The sequence below is a fragment of the Daphnia pulex genome, chromosome 9, assembly GCF_021134715.1.
Source record: "Daphnia pulex isolate KAP4 chromosome 9, ASM2113471v1".
Lineage (NCBI taxonomy): Eukaryota > Metazoa > Arthropoda > Branchiopoda > Diplostraca > Daphniidae > Daphnia > Daphnia pulex.
In genome coordinates this window covers 1,782,686-1,802,538 of record NC_060025.1, presented here as the reverse complement: position 1 = coordinate 1,802,538, position 19,853 = coordinate 1,782,686, and the positions used below count along the sequence as shown (strand labels likewise).

The 19,853-nt window shown below is 47.4% G+C and overlaps 4 protein-coding genes across 8 annotated transcripts; 3 read left to right on the top strand and 1 right to left on the bottom strand.

Annotated features, from left to right (window-relative positions):
- Positions 1–116: 116 nt before the first annotated feature.
- On the top strand, positions 117–5,362 carry LOC124202312. Its single transcript, XM_046598632.1, has 6 exons — positions 117–599; positions 2,126–2,367; positions 2,441–2,757; positions 3,828–4,035; positions 4,108–4,554; positions 4,627–5,362. Exons 1-6 carry the CDS (start codon positions 527–529, stop codon positions 4,831–4,833), a joined length of 1,494 nt encoding a protein of 497 aa, XP_046454588.1. The 5' UTR covers positions 117–526; the 3' UTR covers positions 4,834–5,362.
- Positions 5,363–5,910: 548 nt separating this feature from the next.
- LOC124202310 (endoplasmic reticulum mannosyl-oligosaccharide 1,2-alpha-mannosidase-like) lies at positions 5,911–8,897 on the bottom strand. 2 transcript variants are annotated; one of them, XM_046598630.1, is made up of 8 exons: positions 8,476–8,897; positions 7,860–8,415; positions 7,639–7,787; positions 7,369–7,557; positions 7,112–7,296; positions 6,762–7,047; positions 6,547–6,687; positions 5,911–6,475 (listed from the first exon to the last, which is right to left on the bottom strand). In XM_046598630.1, the coding sequence occupies exons 1-8, from the start codon at positions 8,587–8,589 to the stop codon at positions 6,254–6,256; spliced, it is 1,842 nt and encodes a 613-aa protein (XP_046454586.1). In that variant the 5' UTR covers positions 8,590–8,897; the 3' UTR covers positions 5,911–6,253. The 2 variants fall into 2 exon arrangements, with proteins under 2 accessions (XP_046454586.1, XP_046454585.1); XM_046598629.1 differs by having other exon boundaries at positions 7,639–8,415; positions 8,476–8,876.
- Positions 8,898–9,040: 143 nt separating this feature from the next.
- Positions 9,041–10,051, top strand: LOC124202309 (60S ribosomal protein L35-like). Its single transcript, XM_046598628.1, has 4 exons — positions 9,041–9,147; positions 9,387–9,523; positions 9,700–9,781; positions 9,847–10,051. The coding sequence occupies exons 1-4, from the start codon at positions 9,145–9,147 to the stop codon at positions 9,994–9,996; spliced, it is 372 nt and encodes a 123-aa protein (XP_046454584.1). The 5' UTR covers positions 9,041–9,144; the 3' UTR covers positions 9,997–10,051.
- A 575-nt stretch (positions 10,052–10,626) lies between these two features.
- Positions 10,627–19,818, top strand: LOC124202307 (protein PRRC2C-like). Of its 4 annotated transcripts, none has more exons than XM_046598623.1 (9): positions 10,629–10,867; positions 10,962–11,010; positions 11,315–11,471; positions 11,598–12,291; positions 12,364–13,180; positions 13,248–16,165; positions 16,229–16,422; positions 16,487–17,512; positions 17,585–19,818. In XM_046598623.1, exons 3-9 carry the CDS (start codon positions 11,382–11,384, stop codon positions 18,992–18,994), a joined length of 7,149 nt encoding a protein of 2,382 aa, XP_046454579.1. In that variant the 5' UTR covers positions 10,629–10,867; positions 10,962–11,010; positions 11,315–11,381; the 3' UTR covers positions 18,995–19,818. The 4 variants fall into 4 exon arrangements, with proteins under 4 accessions (XP_046454578.1, XP_046454579.1, XP_046454580.1 ...); XM_046598624.1 differs by having other exon boundaries at positions 10,962–11,095; XM_046598622.1 differs by lacking the exon at positions 10,962–11,010 and having other exon boundaries at positions 10,627–10,867.
- Positions 19,819–19,853: the final 35 nt, after the last annotated feature.

Genomic DNA, 19,853 nt, shown 5'->3' with positions numbered 1-19,853 from the left:
GGATGATGAGTATGTTTCAAATTTTAACTTTTATTTTTAAAAACATTTTTAAAAAAGGTTTTTTTGAAGTTGCCTGGAAAGTGCCTGGACTTTTTGATGTCCAGGCACATCGAAAGAAACTCTAGGATAGGACGGACTCTGTGTGTGTGTGTGGGTAGATAAGAATGGCGAAGGCCGGTTCTCAACTTGTTGTTAAAGGCGCTGGCCTGTTAAGGGGCTGGCGGCCTGGGCGTCGGCCGTTATAGGTAGCGGACCCCCCACCGACCCAAGTTGTTGACACGTTAACACACACACACACTAGTTTTCCCTTCCCAGTCGTCTTACCGGAAGCTACGGCTTTGGGTGTCGGGGAATTGTCACCCGTCCGCCAGTTGTGTCCGCCAATTGATTTTGAATGGATTAGGAGCCAAATTGTCAAAAAATTAAGTTCGTTTTTTAAATTTCAAAAAATGGCGGGAGTTTGAAAAAGTGTTTTTTTAACAAAATACGACAAGTGGGTGATGGGCAGAGCGGAAGAGTGTGGATTATGAGTGGTCGAGATCACATAACGATCCCGTCTCAGAAATCCAAATATTTCAAATCCATCGGCGATTTCGACGGTAAAGTTGTAACCAAATTTGTTCACCTTTTCAAAAAAAAAAAGAATCCAGGTGGATGTGTAAGAGGGGAGGTGGGAGGTGGTGGGGGAAAACAAATGATGTTGGATAATAGTGTCGAGACTCTGTGTGTGTTGTTGGACAAGCGCTGGGCGAGCTGGGGGGAAACGCCCCTTTAAAACCCCCTCCGCCCGACCGCCCGCTGAGCACGTGGATCCGATATCCCGGCGGATAAAAAATAAAACTAACTCTTCAAAATATTCACCCACTCACTCTCACGCCATTCAACGGAATGTAATTCGTCCGGGGCGATCCTTTGATTCTCCGTGTCCGTAGTAGTTGGTTGGTTATATTATCTGATTATATTATGCCCGGCTCAAAGTCGTTTCGTTTAGTGTCGGGACTCTCTCCACTTTTGTTTGCCCCCCTCTCCCCTCCGTGTTTGTTATTATAATGGATCGTTTATTATAATAACGGATTCGGTAACTTTTGTAGACTCCAGCGGCCGGTCTACTCCTACAAGGTGGGGTGGAGTCGGTAAATTTTGTTTTATTTTGTTGTTATTTATGGCTCCTTTGGCTCCTTTGGCTCCTTGTCGGTCGCCCGGAATCGATTTGCCGGAATTTCGATGTAGTAGAGGAGGGGGGCCTGTTGTTTTTGTTTGTCGACTTCCGATCTATTTCCCATTGGCACACAAGTTTGACATCTCAATCGACTGGGCATTGGATTGCAGTTTTACATCATGTCCAACCCTCCTTCAAGGCTATGGGCCGGCTTGCATCCACGGTCAAAGTTTGGTGGGTTTTATTGGGAGTCCAGGGAGAAACAAGAGAATTGCCCGTCACTCTAGTACCTACACATTATGTTACTCTCGTCCGTCTTATCGTCTATCGTCCATGTATTTTATAGATCGACGGGCAGTAAAAACGGGTGGGACGGGACAGAAGGGCTGTCCGGTGGGTGGGTTGGGGTGGCCGGTTGTTGTGTGTGATGGAATTTTATGGCCCAGTTGTCGAGTTGTCGACCGGCCATCGGCGAATGATCGAATTTACAGCTAAAGCAAATAGAAATAAGAAGCCGACGGCTTTTTGAGCAGGCCGTCGTCGGCTTGTTCCTTTCCCCCCCTTGGCCTTTTTGTTCGAGTGGGACGCCACTCGACGGAATCGACCCGTCGGAAGTCGTCGGCCACCACCTCTGGGCCGGTACCACACCACCTCCTTCCATGGGACTCCTTCCAAACCCCACCCACAGTTGGGAAAAACAACTCCAGGAGCTCCGTCCAGCTGCTGAACTAACGTGGATGGGGGGGGTTCCCAATCGGACACACTGTGTCCGTCATCGGTACACAAGAGTCTCTGGCGTCGGACGCTGCGGATGCGTGTGCTCCTTTTGTTGAGCCGTCCACGACCCCAGCGGCGGGATATTCAAATAATGCGGATGCAATTGCATCCGTTGGCGTTTTAAGTGTGTCCATCTGTGTGTGTCACTCTTTAAATATTGTTGTTGTTGTTGTTGTTGTTGTTGTGCAGCAGTCGACGATTTAGCGGTCAAAACATTCAGCGCCGGATCAGTTGCACTCCAAGTCAATTTGGGACGCGGTCTCATCAATTCCGCTTTCGACATCCACACGATCCAGGATCCCGAAGAGAAGGCCCTGGCCCAGCGACGACTCGACTGCCGCAAGCATCTTCTAGAAATGAGGTCCAGGAATGCCGATCTGATGGACCCCGAATCCGGCGGACAGACGGTCATGCAGCAGGAAGACTTACAGGTTTGATTTTTTCAAATTACCCGCCATTTTTCAAAAAAAGTTAAATTTTGGATTTGAATCTCTTTTATTCTAGGAATGGTTGGACAATTTGCATTTAAAGTTAAAACAGGCCTGTTCGGGTGTGTCGACACCTGCGACGGGTTCGTCCGGCAATCCTTTGGGCCCTCCGGTGCGACCTGCGCGCCCGTCTCGCCGATCTGTCGCTGCCATCGCCGTGGCGGCCGCTGCCCAATCGAAATCGTCGACGGCTTTCCATCTGCCTCTTCCGCTTGGCTCCACTCTTCCGGTTCCTCCTCCTTCCTTCTCCTACTCGCTCCTGCCTCCTCCGTCGCCGGCGTCCAGCAGCAGCGGCGGCAGCAGCGGCGGCAGCGCCGACCCGTCCATCATCCAGTGAGTTCTGGGGGGTGGGGATAAGTGTTGGCGTATGTACGCCAGTTTACTGGACAGGTCACGCTAAGGATTGTGTCCGCCGATCACGATCATTAGGTGGAAATATAAATGACCTTGTCTACCTTACCTATCGCTCCTTCTACCCGAGTCGCAGCTGGGCCACCCACCACCCATCCAGCCTGATAGGAAAACATTTCCATCTTCATCGATTTCCAGCGTGTCGTTCCGCCGGCCAGCCAAACATGTCACGAAGGAGCAGAGAGAGTGCACGTACTTGAAAATTTTTCGCTATCAAATTTCCCGCCCCCTACCCCTCTCTTCCGCCGGATCGGAAGTACCCGCCCATAGCATTTTTCTTTTGTATTTTATTTATTGTTATTATTATTATTTTTCCTTTTTTTTTTTCTTTCCATTTTCTTGACGTCGTCGTTGCATGCCGGACGGACTTGGCCGCTCCACCGCCTCGGGACACAAAATAAACAACAGCGGGGTAGAAAAACAAAAAATTGTTTTTCAAGTTTTTCCCCTTGTGCGGTTGTTGCCATGGTTACCAACCGACGGTTATATCCAGCCAAACCAATTGGTTGTATGGGAATTTGTATACGTATTGCTGTTTGTGTGTGTGTACAACCAAAATAACAGGGGGGTATAGATGCGCGTGCTCAACTTTGAAGACGGACGACCGCGCCACAATCCTTCCCATTTGGCTTGGGCTTTGTCCTAGAAACTTAGGCGGGCCGAATTGTTGTCCAGGGCCCCGGGAGACGCAGAGCAGTTGCTGCCGGTCCCAGCTCTTCTGGGATTTCAATTTTTTGTCTTGGTCAATTTGCCCAGTCTGTCCGTTTTTCTTATTAAGTTTTTGCCCAGTTAGTATGTGGGGTGATCGTTTGCGAGTGCGGGAATGAATTTGAAACGATTTTCGATTGGCTACGAAACATGCAAGAATTTCGAGCTTCCGCCGGATACAAGTCGAATCCCAGAAATCCGCCGTATTGTTTTCGTTTTCATTTGTTTGTTGTAGATTTTTCGATGGTTAACTTTGGATTTTTACATTTATTGTTTGATCGCAGTAAGTTTAAAGCGGCCAGTGGAGCGGCCGTTGGTTATCCGCACATCATCCGGCCGCGTTCCATCAACGGATTGGCCGACCAGGGAGCCGCCGCTTTGACCGACGGCCAGTACATTGAGCGTCTGCAGTTGGCGCTGCAGCAAGCGTCCATCTCGTCTCTCCAGGAGAGGCTGGCCGAGCGCAAAGTCCAGTCGGTTGTCCAACTCTCGGTAAAACTGGGAAAATCCTATTATTCTAAATTGATCCATTTTATCTAATTGAAAATTTTTAACGGACGACAGTCAACCAGCGGATCCGTCCGACCCAAGACGACAGTTCACGTCAAATCGCCCGTCAAGGTCCGTCGGCACACTTCGCCCAGCAAGGGACACCATTCCAAGCATCACGTGACCATCAGGCCGTCCAAATTGAAAGGTACAACGTCGTCCAGTTTGCCGGCGGTCAGTCCAGCCCCGTCCCAGCCGGTCCCGGCATTGCTGGCCAAACACTCGAAGAGCAAAGGGACGGGCAAGGGCAAAACGGGCCGCTCCAGTCGACACCGGGCCGACGAAGGATCGGCCGACAGTTTAGTTTTGTCCAATTCCACATCACCGTCTTCCGACCTGATGACCACGTCCAGGGCTCATCACATACCCCGTCTGTCGGACGTGGCGGCAGCGCCGGCCCAGTCGGACACACAGGCGCCCAGGCGATCCTTCATTTCCGGCGATTTCTTCAACTGCGGCCAGGTAAAATAATATTAAAGTCCAGGCTAAAAACCTGATAAGAATTGAGGTCATCTTTTCAATCGATTTGGGCAGACAGTGGACGATATCTACCAGGCGGCCGAGCATTTGATATTGCCGCCGGCCCGTCGCGACGCCAACATGTCTGAGCAGTCGGGCAGCAGCAGCAGCGCCGTCCAGTACGACACTGGGCCGTTGATTCACCACCAAGGCTCGTTGGCCCAGCAAGTGGAGGAGATTCCCATCGTCGAAGACTTTTGGGGCGCAGCTCCCGACTACTGACATTTTTAAAAAAGGCCACATTGTTTGGGTTTGAGTTGGAAGCCGGAACGGACGGACCAAAGAAAAGTTGCAACAACAGCGGGGCAAAAGTGTTGACCCCCGAGCCGTTTTTTTTGGGGTTGTTGTTGTTGTTGTCAACTTTTTGATGTTGCCCCTGTGGCTTTTCATGTCCCCTTTTCTTAACCCGCTTCGCGTGACGGTGACCACACACACAATCGATCCGGCTTCCGGCTGTCTCCCCGACCTCTTTTCTCCCATTTATAACGTCCAACTTTTTCTTTTTCATTTTTGTTGGAACCTCGATTGTACTATTTGATTCTCCCTTCTTCCGGCCCGTCCATAAATCACTCTTTGTCGCTCTTGTGTTTCTAATTCTCTTGATTCTCATCCATCTGGATTGTGTCTCGTCGTGGCGCTAATTTCGACCATCAACTTGCCGTACTCGTGTCAATGTATAACTCACCGCTCGCTCGCTCGCCATTCGAGCGTGCTTGTAAATAACCGAATGAAATGACTCATCTAACAATAACGAGATCCTTTTTTTTCATTTCGGTGGACATATCTGATGTTATGGATATTCTCTTTTTAGTTCTGGCCCTGTCCGGCTAGACACGCAAACGTGCCTTGGTACTAGTAGACTCTGTCGTGTGGCAGACTAGCAGGTATATCTTTTTCTCTTTTTTGTTATATGCCTTTTTGAAAGAAATTATTTATTTTGTGTTGGGAGAAAGTCTGTTTTGTGTGAGGTCCGCGTCGATATCACGCACACTAGTCCCCCTACTACTTCCTCCTTGATCGAACGCCACACACAATACGTTACGTGAGTTTTCTACTGGCCCCCACCCCGTCTCGTATTATTTACACGATGAGGGTTTTCGTGATCGCGCTCGTTTCTTTTTTTTCTTTCGACGTGACTGTTCTGCTGCCCAATTCTTTTGGGAAATCGTTTCTCGCATCGAAATAGCCTAGAGCCTAGAGGGGACTGAGGGATATAAGTTCAAATCATATTATGACACAAGAGAAAAAAAAAAGAATTTAGATGTGTAACAAATAAAATGGTCGTCAACTTTTTTTTCCGACTAGTGTAATGAAACATACAATAATAATGTTGTTGCTGTTTGCTTTTTTGTTTAGTGTTATCCCCCACATTTCTCTTCTCGACCAGATATATAAATTTATAAAAAAAGAGAAAAAACAAACAAACGTGAAGTAATATAAGTGAAAGAACCAGGTTGTTTGATACGGCACACATAAAGAAACAAGACACACACATGTCCACCATCCCCCCCAAAATTCCCGCGTGAGCACACTAGAATGTTTTCGTTTCAACTTCGTGATATTTTCTTACTCGAAGAAAAGAGAGAGAGAGAGAGAAGGTCAAAGAAGATGGGAAAAAGTAGTTGGTGCAAAAAGGATGTGGTCATCGGGAAGTGTGAATGGGGAAGAAATGAGCTTCCGAATTGAGAACGTAGCGGTCGACGCTGAGCGTCTTCTGGTCGTCGCTAAAGAGCAGGTAAAAGTATTTCAGCGTCTCGCCCAGGAAGAACGATTCCATCATGTCTCGCAATTTAATCTCAGACACGCTCCTGACGTTGCCCAGTGAGCTGTAACCGTTTTCCACCCGAGCAAACTTTTCAAATGCCTGCGAATAATTCAATGAAAGAACATTGTTAATCGCATTAACCTAAGCATTTCCTACAATTTCTGGCAAACCTGGAAAATTTTCCAGCCCCAGTCTTGGTAGGTGGTATTGCCCGTCAAGTGGTACATGTACCACAGGCTCTCCACCGTTTCCGGTCGCAAAAGATTGTGCGAATCGGCCGGTTTGACGATCATGTCGTTATCACTTTCATCCTGTTTTTGTTTTGGAAAAAAGAATGGCGGTTACTTTGTGTTTTGGTTTGTTTGGTGTTGGCTTGACGACTTACTTCGTTGAAATAAGTGATTTCGGGCGCTAGATGAGTGGGCTGAGCTGCGTAAGTCTGGTAGCAAGTGTAGAGGAGGTCCTCCGCCAGGCGCAAATGTTCTTTTGGCATGCCGTAGTGAACGCCAAGGGCCAGCGTGCCCGGAAGGAAACACAACAAATGGTCCATTTTGGCTTTAAAGTCATTCCCGTTGATAAGCTCTCCGACGAAAAGTAAATTGTTCGGCTTGGAATGACGAACCAGGAGGTTCTTGACGCCACTGATGGATGCGTTGTAGTCATCTCGTAAACTATCCAATGCAAGAAAATGATTTACTTTAGTCCCGTTGTCTAATTGGGGCATCACAAACTTACAAATCGATGGTCCTGCCCGTCTGAATCCACTGCTTCAGTAGGTACTCGTAATACGAATCTCCGCGAGCTCCCAGCGTTATGGTCGACTTGCGGAATTGGCCCGTGTTCGGATTGATAAAAATGGGAACCAACCCTTCCGTTTTTGGCAACTTGTGGATAAACTTTGACACTCTAAACGACAGCTCCTGGAATTATCATTGGAATTGATCAGTTTTTCGTCGGTTCAACGGCAATCATTTCAATTCAACTATACTTACTTCGAAGGTGGGATCACCAGTCGAGCGGCTGAGATCGCGAAATTCAAGTTGAATGGTCGTCACCTCCGAAGTGGTCGAGTCGGCGTTCCACTTGGGAGGGTGAGCCTTCTTCGTGCCAAGGTTAACATCGGAATATGGCACTCCCGAAGACGTTTTAAAGCTCGGCAAAAGAAGCAAACCCAGTTCCAGCTGTAAGCAAGGAGAGTTGACATTTAAAAGGTATTGATTTTTTCGTTTTAGCCGTTGCACAAAGTAGTTTAAGGATCTCACCGCTTTGTCTAGAAACATTTTATCACCAGATAAATGATACGTGCTGAGCAATCCGCCCAGTACTCGAATAGTGGTTTCAAATAAATTAATATCTCGATTTCCATTGAATTGCAAAGAGTCTTTGACCCAACTTCGGGCTTCGTTGAATTCTATCTCAAACATTTGGAAAGATAAGAAATGAAATAAAAACTTATGAAATTGAAATGTGTTTGGGGACAAACCGTCAGTTAGACCCATTATGTACATGGTATCTAGAGAGTCTATGATTGTTAATCCAAGATGAAACCAATCGTTGTAAGTCTGGCTAATCGGCTTCAAGTGGTCGTGGCCCCATGCATAGGTTTTGTAACCCTTCCAAGCGTGACTAAAAGCTTCCACAACTGCTCTTTGACGGTCGTTGGTGGGTCCAGTAAAAATAATTTTCTTGTTGTTCGTGTTGAGTGGATCAAATCCATTCCTGGGTAGGTTCACAGACTTGTCTTCATTCTTGCCAGCGTGATGATCTTCCTCTTCTTTGGTAAGTGGTCTGAAATTTTCTTGGATAGGTCTTGATTGAGTGATGGGTTTTGGAGGACCTTCAGGTTCTCGTTCATAATCTAAACTTGGTTTTATTCCTTGCACTGTATCCAGACCTGCTGCTGCTTCGTTTTTAGATGGGGCTGGCAAACCTCCACTTGATGGAAGGTTAGGCAACACAAATAGTATGGACAAAGTGATTAGCAGAGCCATGAAGAGTAGACAAGTGTTGCGCTGAAATCTGGATAGCTGATTCCACCTCTGAGAATCCAAAATAATTAATACTTGTCTCTTTGATGGGACTGTGAAATGTCAACTTACACGCCATAAACGTTTTCTTTGGGTATTTTCTCCCCACAAAGTGTTGGCTGGATACTGAAGAACATAAGGTACGAGGACAGATGTGTATCCTCGTTCATGAATAGGTGTCCCCATTGAATTACCAGTGAATAATTTTCTCTGGTTCTTCCAGCCACAAAATTACAAATGAAAAACCTGCTCTAACTAACTATGGATCCTAAATTTTTGTGTCGGAGGATTTCGACGTCTGCATCGATAATATCGCCACTTATTTACATCGTTTCAAAACAGATAACGGTAAACTTCAGTAAAACTTCATTAAAACACGGAAAACTTTTAGGACTTGTGCTAACAATCTCATTAATACCTTGACCAGCATATTTTGCTGTCTGTAAGAATTCGACGTCATAGGCCACAGCGGCGATTGCCACCTAAAGCAAAACAAAACACAAATCAAAATCATCTTCTAAAAAAATTACAATTCAATACGTTTATTTTTAAAATTTAAACTTGATTTTAATAATTTTCGTTCCCAATGTTTTAATCACTTTTCTTTTCGTAAAAAATTGTAGGTTTTTTCCTTGTTTTCGCTCCGGTAAATCGAATAGCTGGCACCGTTGTTCCCTTCTTTGCCCAGCTTATAGCAGAGCAGTTCTTCCTTCAGTCACTTGAAGAAAAAGCAGTTCCGAAATGGTAAGCAAGGTTTTTCTATCCAAAATCATCCTGAATTATAAAACTATTTCAACCATTACAGTCGACTGTAATTGAAGAGTTGATTTTGCACCTTTTTGTGAACCCATTTATGTTGAAAGTTGTCCAGTGATGGTTTGTTTTTGACATAGAGTTAAATGTCGGTGTGTGTGCCGACCCTGGCTGTTCATGTGGTGTTTGTAGCAATTCAATAATTTTTCATTTTTCTTATTACTTAATAGGCTAAAGTGAGATGCCGCGATCTTCGTACCAAGAAGAAGGAGGAACTCCTTAAACAACTTGATGAGCTCAAGAAAGAGCTCTCTCAGCTTAGGGTGGCCAAAGTCACAAGCGGAGCTGCATCCAAACTGTCCAAGATGTAAGATTATTTTTACTTTGGTTCTCTTTACATGTTTAATGTTATGTCTTGTCTGAAGTGTGCGAATGGTGTAAACCTTCATCTTGCACAGTTCACCTGTTGACAATTCATTATTTCATTGTTATGTTTGTGCACGGTTTCAATGATCTTTAATGAACTACTATTTTCCTTTACAGTCGCGTCGTCCGCAAATCTATCGCCCGCGTTCTTATTGTTATGAACCAGAAACAAAAGGAGAACTTGCGAAAAGTTTACAAGGTATGAGGTTCATTATACTGCATTGACATTTTTCGATGAATCTAATACATCTTTCATCTTCACAGAATAAGAAATACAAGCCCCTGGATCTCCGCAGCAAGAGAACACGTGCTATGCGTCGTGCCCTCACCACCGGCGAGAAGGCAAAGAAGACCTCCAAGGAACTGAGGAGGAGCAGGGCATTCCCCATGCGCAAATTCGCAGTCAAGGCTTAAAATTATGCTTTGGATATCTTTGCTATCGGGCTCATTACACTCGATGTCCGTCAAATTCAATTGTTTATCTCCATTTATTATAAATAACTAACAAATCGCGTTTTTCCAAAAGCGGTTGGATATCGAGGTTTAAAAATAGAGCGTGAAAATTCACGCACGTTAGGAGATTTTGGTGAAACTTGTCCAGATTTACCAGCTAGCGATATGAATTGTGCGCATTATTCGAGAATCAGCCGTTACGTAATAATATACTATTGAGTATTGCATTAGTGTTTCATAGTTAATTAAACCGATATAATTTAATCAGCATAATCAAATAAATGCTAGGTCAAGCCTTGTGTGATGAATTAACGATAAAGAATTCAGCGATTAAAGGATCAGAAACAAGAGATCTCACGAATATCTTTTTAACGGAAGTTTGTTATTCAATAAGCTCTGATGGAATGTGCAGGATATGCTACTGCCTCTAATGAAATATTTGCGTGCAATAATTTTCCGGTTATAATTGAAAAAGAAAATGGAAATAAGCGTAATTCGAGAGAAGCAAATGCATGCCAAATGTCATGAAAAAGCGTAGCCAACAAAAGTAGAAGCGGCAACGGTGTAGTGAAGCAGCCATTTTTGCAGGCGTCGATTCCCATCCCCCTCCATAGTTGCGACAAGCAGCCCCTACAGGCAGGCAGCCAAAGTACTTTTTCACTACGTTTGGTGGCTAGTGGAAATAAAGGGAAAAAGATTTATTCGTGCGCGCCCTAGTAGGAAAATTTTCCGTGCACAAAGAACATTTTTCATCCGGCTACATCCATTAGGCCGATACATTAACAAGTGTTGTGTTATTTTATTCTGGATTAACCCAAGTGGACGAACCTAGGTAACAAGAACCGGAAATATTTCAATACCGTTTGTCTCAGTCAAAAATTTCTTTTTAACGATCGTCTCCGCACCTCCACTTTACTTTTTAAAAGGGTTCGCCGACGTTCGTGATTCGAAGGCTCCAGTATATCCTCTTATTGTGTAATAATTTCGAGATAGTGACAAACGTTTCAGTGATAAAATCAGTTGTGCTTTGTTGGCACTCTCAAGTTTATTACATAAACTAGTAAAAAAGTTTTAACATTCCATCTAAAATCACTCCCTTAGTTGGTGGAAAACTCAATCAACTGTTCTCAATTGTTGAGTTATTTTAATTTTGTGTGGTAGCTGGTTAAAACCCTTTGATTGGGTGTTGGGAACCTCAAGATATTGCAACTGTCAAAACACGAGAGGAACATTACTCAAAGAGTACTAATACTATTGTTTCTTTTCTGGTTGAACCCAGCCCAGGGCAAAGGTTCGTTCTGTGGGTGGGAATCTGAGTGCCTCATGTTGGGGATTGTGTGTCCAGCATGTCCACATCGACCACTAATGTCAGTGCTACCAAGGGGGAGAAAGGCAAAGCTAAATATGCAGCGCTAAACATCAATAACTTGTACAAGGTGAGAATTGAAATCAACCTACTGATACATAAGACTATTCCAAGTATTAATCTGGAAATGGGAAATTAACCAGTATTTTAGAAAATAGAACTTGACCTTAATTCCAAAACTGCTTTTCTATTTCAGGGTAACTCTATCGAGCCACAGGCCAAAACTGTAGCCCCTAAACATGGCATGCAAAGTCTGGGTAAAGTGCCTAGTGCTCGACGGGCCCCTCAACCTGTCAACTTGCCTAGTCTGAAATCAGAGAGTGGCGTAGTCGCTCCCGAAACCTCCAACTCAAATTCTTCGAATTCATCCACCAGCGGCGGTGGAGGTGGTAGTAGTGGTACAGTAGCCCCTTCGACAGCCCCACAGTCTGCTACTCCCAACTCAGCGGGATGGACTGGAAGTGCTCAAGAAGCAGCCGCATCAGCTCCGGTTGTTGCCGGAAACAAGCCACCCCAATCGCAATCGCCAGCTCCAGTCGGAGTCGTTCCAGTTTCGACAGGTCCCGTTCCAACAGTTGCTCCAGCACAGCCGGCGATCCCTGTTCAGCCACGACAGAGCACCACATTTCTAGAGAGGAAATTTCAACAAGAATTTCCTTCTTTGACGGCGGACTCACAAGTAACTGGCCCTCCAGCGAAGAGAGCACCTGCACCGCAACCACCTACAGTGGTTGCCGCGCCTGTTCCAGTCTCGCCATCGGAAATTCCTCGTCAGGAGTCTCCTCAGCCTCTGCAGTACGGTCCAGGTCCCAGTCTACGACCACAAACCGAAGGCAGTTGGGTGCAGGGAGGAAGGCCGTCAAATGTGTCACCTTCTCAAGGGGGCTCAGGTAATACATCAGCTGAATTTTTTCTGTCTGCGACGCAACGGTATTCACGTTCTTTCCTTTTTGGCTTTAAAGGTGTCGTCGATGGCTTGGCTGGGCAGGTTGCAGGTGTTTTGCCTCCGGGCCAGGCCGGCCCACGCGGCATTCCTGTGCATCCAGGTCAGATTGCCGGCCAACCTCATGCGCTGAGATCTGTCATGCCTCCTTTCATGTTCCGAGGTGGACAGATTCCTCCGGGTAATTATCCAGCCGGTCCGTATCCGGGTTCCGGACAATACGGACCTCGAGGACCTGGCGGTCCACCTGGTCGATATCCCCCACCTCCCAACCAAGAGGCTCGTTTCCGTCAAGGAATGAGGATGGCCAATCCAGCTGCTAACCAGAACGATCCCGATTTGTATCCTCGACCAATCATCAAAGAAGAAGATCTTCGAAGAATGGATGAAATTTCAGGGGATGACGGCTGGGCGGCTTTGCAGGACGAACCGGATTATGACAAGAAACTCGACGATGATGAACCTACCGAACAACAGCGTAACGCCCAACAAACTGGTGCTTCAACGACGAATGCTGTTGCAGCAGCAGCCGCAGCCGTTGAGGAAGAGTCGAAAGCGGATAGAGATGGGAAATGGGCCGACAATATTCAAGCTCAAGGCCGGGCCATTTCAACTCCGCCCGCTCAAAACGTAAATACTCTTAACAGAGATCGCGGTGTTGATCGTGGCGTTGCGCAGATTGGAGGTAGTGGAGGTGGTGGTCCGCCTCTTCGCCATCCTCACCAGCAGAATAATAGCCGACCAATTTCACTTGACGAAGATGATTTCTGGAGAGAGCAGCAAAGGCAACAGAAGAATGTAGAAATTAAAGCAGCTCAGCGTGCGAAAGAAATGAGGTATTGTAAACGCCATGGACTTTTATCTTTAATTCAATTTTCCTCATCGATAAATTTTTATTTGCAGGGAAGAGGAAGAGCGCCGATTTGAACAAACCAAACAAGGAGATCGTAATAGGGAGCCCATCGCTGACACTGAACCAAGAACCGGGTTGAATCAAAGAGATCGTGATCGTGACCGAGAACGCGACAGGGAGCGTGACAGAGAACGTGACAGGGAACGCGATAGAGAAAGGGATCGAGAACGTGATCGGGATCGCGACCGCCATCTCGATGATCGTGCCCCTGAAAGAGAAAAATACGATCGTTCTGGATTGGGAAGACCTGGAAATGACCGATCTGACTACTCATACGGTGGCCGCAACGCTCCGCCACAGCCTCAACTTCCTCCGAGGTTTTTGAAGCAAAGACAACAACAAGCTGCCGTTGGTGGTGGAAGAATGGATGAGAACGAACAACGTGGTCCACCTCCAAAGGAAATTCGATTAAGAGATCGAGATGACCGCGAACGACCTCGTGAACCTCCAGTCATGGATCGCAGTAATAGCTATGACTCTCGCGGAGGAGGCGGGCGTGATGGTCGTGATTGGCATCAAGACCGAGACAGGGAACGAGATCGCGACAGGGAGCGTGACCGTGAACCACCGTACAAGAGACCTGGCGACAATTGGCAGCGATCTGATCCAGAGAAAAGGCTCAGTGACGGTCGAGGAGGTCATCGGCCTGAACCTTCTGGTCGCGATCGTGACTGGGTGGAAAAGGAAAGCATCACCATGAAGCGCAAAGATGCCAAGACGTCTGAATCTGATACCATGGAACAGGATCGTCCCAACAGCCGAAACAGTCGTTCCAGTTTGAAGGATGAAAGTAGCAGCAAGGAAAAGGGTATCCTTCCTATCCCCATGCCAGAAATTGTTTCATGGGCGGATGAGCCCGGCGAAGAAGATATTCCACCTCCTCTAGCTGGGACTGCCGATTCTCGTGGATTCAGTGAAGAACGACGCATTCAAGGTGGCGGCAAAGCCCACGGCGCCGGATCTCACCATCATGCACCTGCTCCCATTCCAAGAGACAGACTTGAAGCCGACGTTCGTGCGGAAAACAAGCAAAGCAATTTTGTTCCGCTCCGACGGCTGCCGGGCCGTGAAGGTCAGCCGACTCCACCACAGCCGCCAGCGACGACTCATGGCGATGGAAGAAGCGGATCTGCTCCATACTCTGCCAGTAATAACACTCAAGAAGACCAGGACAAAAAGCAACAGCGATCTTCTTCTGACAGTGTTCAAAATGTTTGGACGACACGCTCCAAAAGCCGAGAACAAGTTCCCGAACCGTCGAAAATTGTGGAAGACAAACTGTCCAGCGTCGAGGCTAATGAAGATTCTGATCGCAAAGGCCCAGCTAAAGATTTGCGAAATAGACCAGCTTCTTCGTTGGCACCGAAATCTGTAAACAGTGGCACCGCTAGCAACAACACTTCATCCATTACCAATAATGTATCAACTGCTGGTCCGGCAGGGCGACGAAGTGGACCAGGCCAACGTCGTCGAGAATCAAATTCTCGTTATTCCGACAGTTACGATGATTATTATGAAGAAGATGGCGCTCATTATCGAACGAATGAACAGCACGGAGAGAAGAAACAACACGTGGAACCTCCGAGAAAGAGTAAGTCTCCGGATGAAGAAGAAAACCAGAAGAAGGATCACGCTAGAAGTGGTGGTGGTGGTACAGGAAACAACCGAGGTCCTGCTCCAGCTGCGGCAGCTCCTTTCCGCAACCGAAGAGGTAATGGTCGTGGTGGATTTGAAGATGAGGAACCGCACATTCGCAATAAAGATGGCCAGCAACAACAACGTCCTCCTCGTTTCCAGCAGCAAGATGAATCGGTGGGCGGATCGGCTCCCAGAGTCGATCACAAGATCAAAGAAGAAGCTTGGGAGAGTGGCCATTCAGAGCACAGCGATTCCGCAAACAATCGTTCAAACCGACAGCGAGGCGGTGGAGGACGCGGAAGTGGCGGAGGTGGTAACGCTGCCCCCGCTGGTGCTGGTGACAGACGCGTCCGTGGCAAACCGGACCATAATGATTATTACAAAGATTCGGAGCCTTCCAGTGTTGGAACCGCATCTAACTCTGCGCCAACAAAGGAATCTTCTTCTGTCGTCGAAGACAAGGATCACGATAGAAAGCCTGCTCCTAAAGACCGGTCACAGCAACTTAATCAAGAAGATGGCTCCAAGCGCGTTGGAGAGTCACGCGGTGAAAGGAGGAATGAACCCAAAGACATCCGAGACAATAGAGATAATCGTGATCGTGGAGAACGGAATCGAAACGATCGTGAGCGAGGCGATCGAGTCGAACAACGGGATCGTAATGACAGACCTGTAGGACGGAATGATGACCGTGGGAATCGTGGAGGACAGGCCTCTAAAGCATCAGAAAATCAACGCTATGAGCAGCGAGCTAAGACCAATCTCCCCCCTCGCTTGGCCAAGCTGGGTGACAATCGTCACAAAATTCAAAAATCGGAGAGTGCTGAAGCCCACGAAGGTGGAACGTCCTCAACGCAAACTAAAGAGAGCACTCCACCTGTCCAACAACAGCAGCAAATGGGTGGAACACCGTGGGAAAAGGCAGGAGGTGTGCCTTCACCAGGACTTACGAGCGCCATGGCTTCGATGGCGTTGGCCGATTCAGCCGTAGACAAGGTGACCGAAGAGAGCACCGTCATTCTAGATGGAACTACACCGCCAGCTCAGACCATCATTTTTGAAAATACTAATTTCAAGAGTTCGTCGGCGGAATTGGCGAAAGGAAGGGGAACACCCCCAACTCAACAGGGAGGACCCAAAGGATCCGCTGCTATGCAGCAACAAAAGATGCAGCAGCCTGATGCCAAGGCGTCGGCACCCATCATCTCGACTGCCAATGCTTCAACCAAAGGAGAAGCAGTGCAAATGGCTGCCGTTGCCGCTGCAATGGGTAAGAAGAAAAAACAAAAGAAATCACTCGAGAAATTAATTTCATCTATATTTTGTTAATTAGGTGTAGGTGGAAATGGTGGATATCAAGGAACAGGAAATCTTCAGCTAGCTGTTGGTAGCAATAAATCTGCTATGGTTGGTAGTGGAACCAATTCTGGGGTCCCTAGGATCCAACACCTTGCATCGTCCAGTGTCCAGTCGCCTATCTCACCATCAACGGCTGAGCTGAACATGAAAATCGCATCGGTTAAAAAGGTACAATGTTTTTTTTTCTTCGCAATTTTCTTGAGTTTTCTGTTGACGTTGAACGTTTTACTAGGTTTGGGATATGCCGACCGTCATGGAACACCACGGGGAAGATCCAAACCAAGTGGTGAATCCTAATGTAGTACCCGGAGCTTATCCAGTTCAGGGATACGAAACGGACCCTTCAGCCGATATGAGTCAGGATGTGTATGCCCAACAACAGGCGAAAATGGATAACTCTGGTGTGAACAACGTTTGCAAGGTCAAACCTCAACAGCAGCAGCAACAACAACAGGCTGCAGCGGCAGCTGCTATGGCTTTGGCTGCTCAGCACGGCATTTCATCGTCTCCGACATTCAGTAGCGGAGCACCCACATGCAATACTCCTTCCGTAGCGGCGGCGGCAGCAGCGGCAGTCGCAGCTGCTGCGGCCGCTGCCAGTGCCGGTGGTCCTGCTGGATTGGGCTCCGTAGGACCTTTGGGTTATCATCAGTATGGTGGCATGCCAGCCGTTCCGTCTCCTCCGGCCGCTATGGTGTACGGCTCAGCGCCTGGCCAACAGCTACAGGGTGCTCCTCAGGCCGGTATTTACGGCCCATTCCTGGATTCGAATTCTCAGTTTTCGTTGTTGCAAGTGCTCAATGGTCCAGGCAATCCGGGCCGATCACAGTTTTCACATTTCATGTCACCAGCTGCTCACGGTGTTGGCATGGGGCACGCTGGACTCTCAAATTTGGGTAGTTTGAGCAACGCTGGCGGTGGAGGTCCTTTTGCTCAACAAAACATTTTGTTCCAGCAACCGCCTCCGCCAAGCCCGGCAGCTCCACCCAATGCTTCTTCTGGTGGTGCTTCAGGAGGTCACGTTCCTCCATCTGTTGCGATGAATGACTTATACCAGTCGTCACAGTATCGACTACAAGGTCACGGTCCTTTCGCCCCTCAGTCGCAGCACAACAATCCTGGACCGATGTTAATATCCAGCAATAACTCTCTCGGCCTCAAGTCATCGTCGTACGGTTCTATTGGCCAGTCTATCCACGGATCGATCGGCACCAAATCTGCTTATCAGCAACAACCAACTGGTCATCAGCATTCTCAGGTATTTAACAATTTGCATTTCTTATTTTTCTACATTTTCGTTCTTGCTAAACTCTTTTTTTTTTCCCTGCAGATGTATTATCCTTATGACCCGAACCAGCCACTAATGAATATGAGCCAAGTCAGTCAAATGGGCGGCCAAAGTTACTTGTCGCAATCGCAGCTTCTGTCGCAGCAGCGAACAGCTCCTCCGCCACAAGTTCAAGCAATTCAGCCGCCGCCGTCTTCGTTCTATTCGGGAGGTGCCGGTCAGAGCAACCAGAACGCAGGTTATTATGGACAGCAACCTGGTGGCCCTAGTCTCCAACAAATGGGACAAGGTCCTCCAGCCGCCCCTGGCCCGTTTTCGCTCCCAGGGTTTGCATCTCAAGCTGGCCTGCAAGGATACGCCAATCGGGCTGCTCAACAGCAGCAGCAACAACAACAACAGCAACAACAGCAGCAGCAACAACAACAACAGATGCCGTCGCAACAGCAGCAGCAGCAATACAATCTAAACATGGCTGCACGTTATCCGCCACGAAACGGCCCTGGTCCGATGTGTACGAACCAAGTACCTCCGACAGGACCACTAGGCGGTCTACAATTTGTTAAACCTACTCATTCACCGTCTGGTCCGAGTCCATCTCCTGCTGGAGCCGCTCCATCTCCAGCCCAGTACATGTCCGGACAACTGGACAACATTGGAAGTAGTCAGAGTGGAGGAGAGAAAATAGACATGGTTCAGCAGCAACAGGGTGGTTCCGGAACCTCTCCCAAATCGAGGAACAAGGTTCAGCAACAACAAGCAGCCAATCAGCAGCAACAACAGCAGCAGCAACAACAGCAGCAGCAGCAGCAGCAGCAGCAAATTCATCCGATGAACAAGTTTCCGGGCAGCTCACATTCGAGTGGTGCTTACCCTGGCCCTCCCTCGATTCGAACATCTTACGTTTCCGTCCGAAGCGCTCCACCGCCTCAGCAAACATCAGGGAACAACTCCAATAACATGATGAGTTCCGGCGGAAGCACGGGCAACAATGCTCCTCGGTATCCGACACCAATTCAGCGACCGACTGCTCCTACAGGCAACATGCAGCAACATCCTCCACCGCCCATGCATTCTAGTGGCCCTCCCGGAGCCCCTGTAGGTGGCTTGGGAGCCCGACCTAGAGCCCCCAACCCTCATCCGGCTCGAATTCCCGGCTCGGGTTCGGCACCTGGTCATCCATCTCAGATGAAGAGCAACGCATCAAATAGTTATGCGATGACGGCAAATCAGCAACACGACAAATCGACTCCAGCTAGTAGCAGCAACGCTTCGACTACTCCGACTACGGCAACCACTTCGGCCAGCGCGGCAACGTCTTCGGCCGATGATAAGCCTCAACGGAAAGGAGGTAATAACGCGTCAGATGCTTCTACGAAGCCTGGTTCGAGTGAATCAAGCAACAAGGACAGCAGTGCTAAAGCCGACGGTTCTGTCGCTTCCGCCGCCAAGTGAATTTGAGGAGATAGTAAAAGAAAAAAAAAACTTAAAAAAAAGTGCTGTGCAAGTTTTTCGTTTGAAGGACTCGGTTTCCTGAGTGGAAGATTTCACACAGACTTTCTTTTTGCAAAGCTGACGCACGGGGAAAAAATTAAAGAGCGTAAGAAGATAACTTGTCCTTTTGTACCGGACATTTGTCGTCTTCTGCTAGCCCTGCAGCTGCCGCCCTAAACTCCCCTTTTTCCTTCTTTGATCCTTTGTACTTTTTCCCCGACTGATCACTTTTTTCTTGTTCCCGCACACACACCTCGTTTATTCGCGACAAAGCTAAAAAAAAAGGCCCACCAATTGTTTCTCCTAATTTTTTTTCGTCCTTCCAACTTTTGGCCGTTTTCCAATTTTTTGTAGCATAAAATAAAAATCACCCCACCGCTGCTCACCGCAAAAAAATAAGCTATTTGAATTCGATCGAATGCTGGTCTGATTTTTGAAGAAACTTTGTGCGAGTGTATGTAAGGGAAAAAGAGTAGCAAACGAGCGGAATTCATGAAGGACAATTTGATTGCGCGGTGTGAATCTAATTTTTCACTACGACCCTTTATTTTTTCATCCCTTCTGTCCTCTTTGGGGGTTGTCTCTTACGTGTTTGTTTCAAGATTTCTTTATTTTGCTCTGCATTCTCAAACCCACTTCTTCTCTCTTAATTAAACAAATCACTCCTTTTTCCCTGTTTTGCCACACAACATCGTTTGGAGCAAGATAAATGAAACAAAAAAAAACGAAATAAGTTGTGTATTATTGCATCTTGTGTAATCAAACATGGTTCGTTTTCCTCGCGACGTGGTGTGTTAATTTTATTCAATCCAATAAGAAG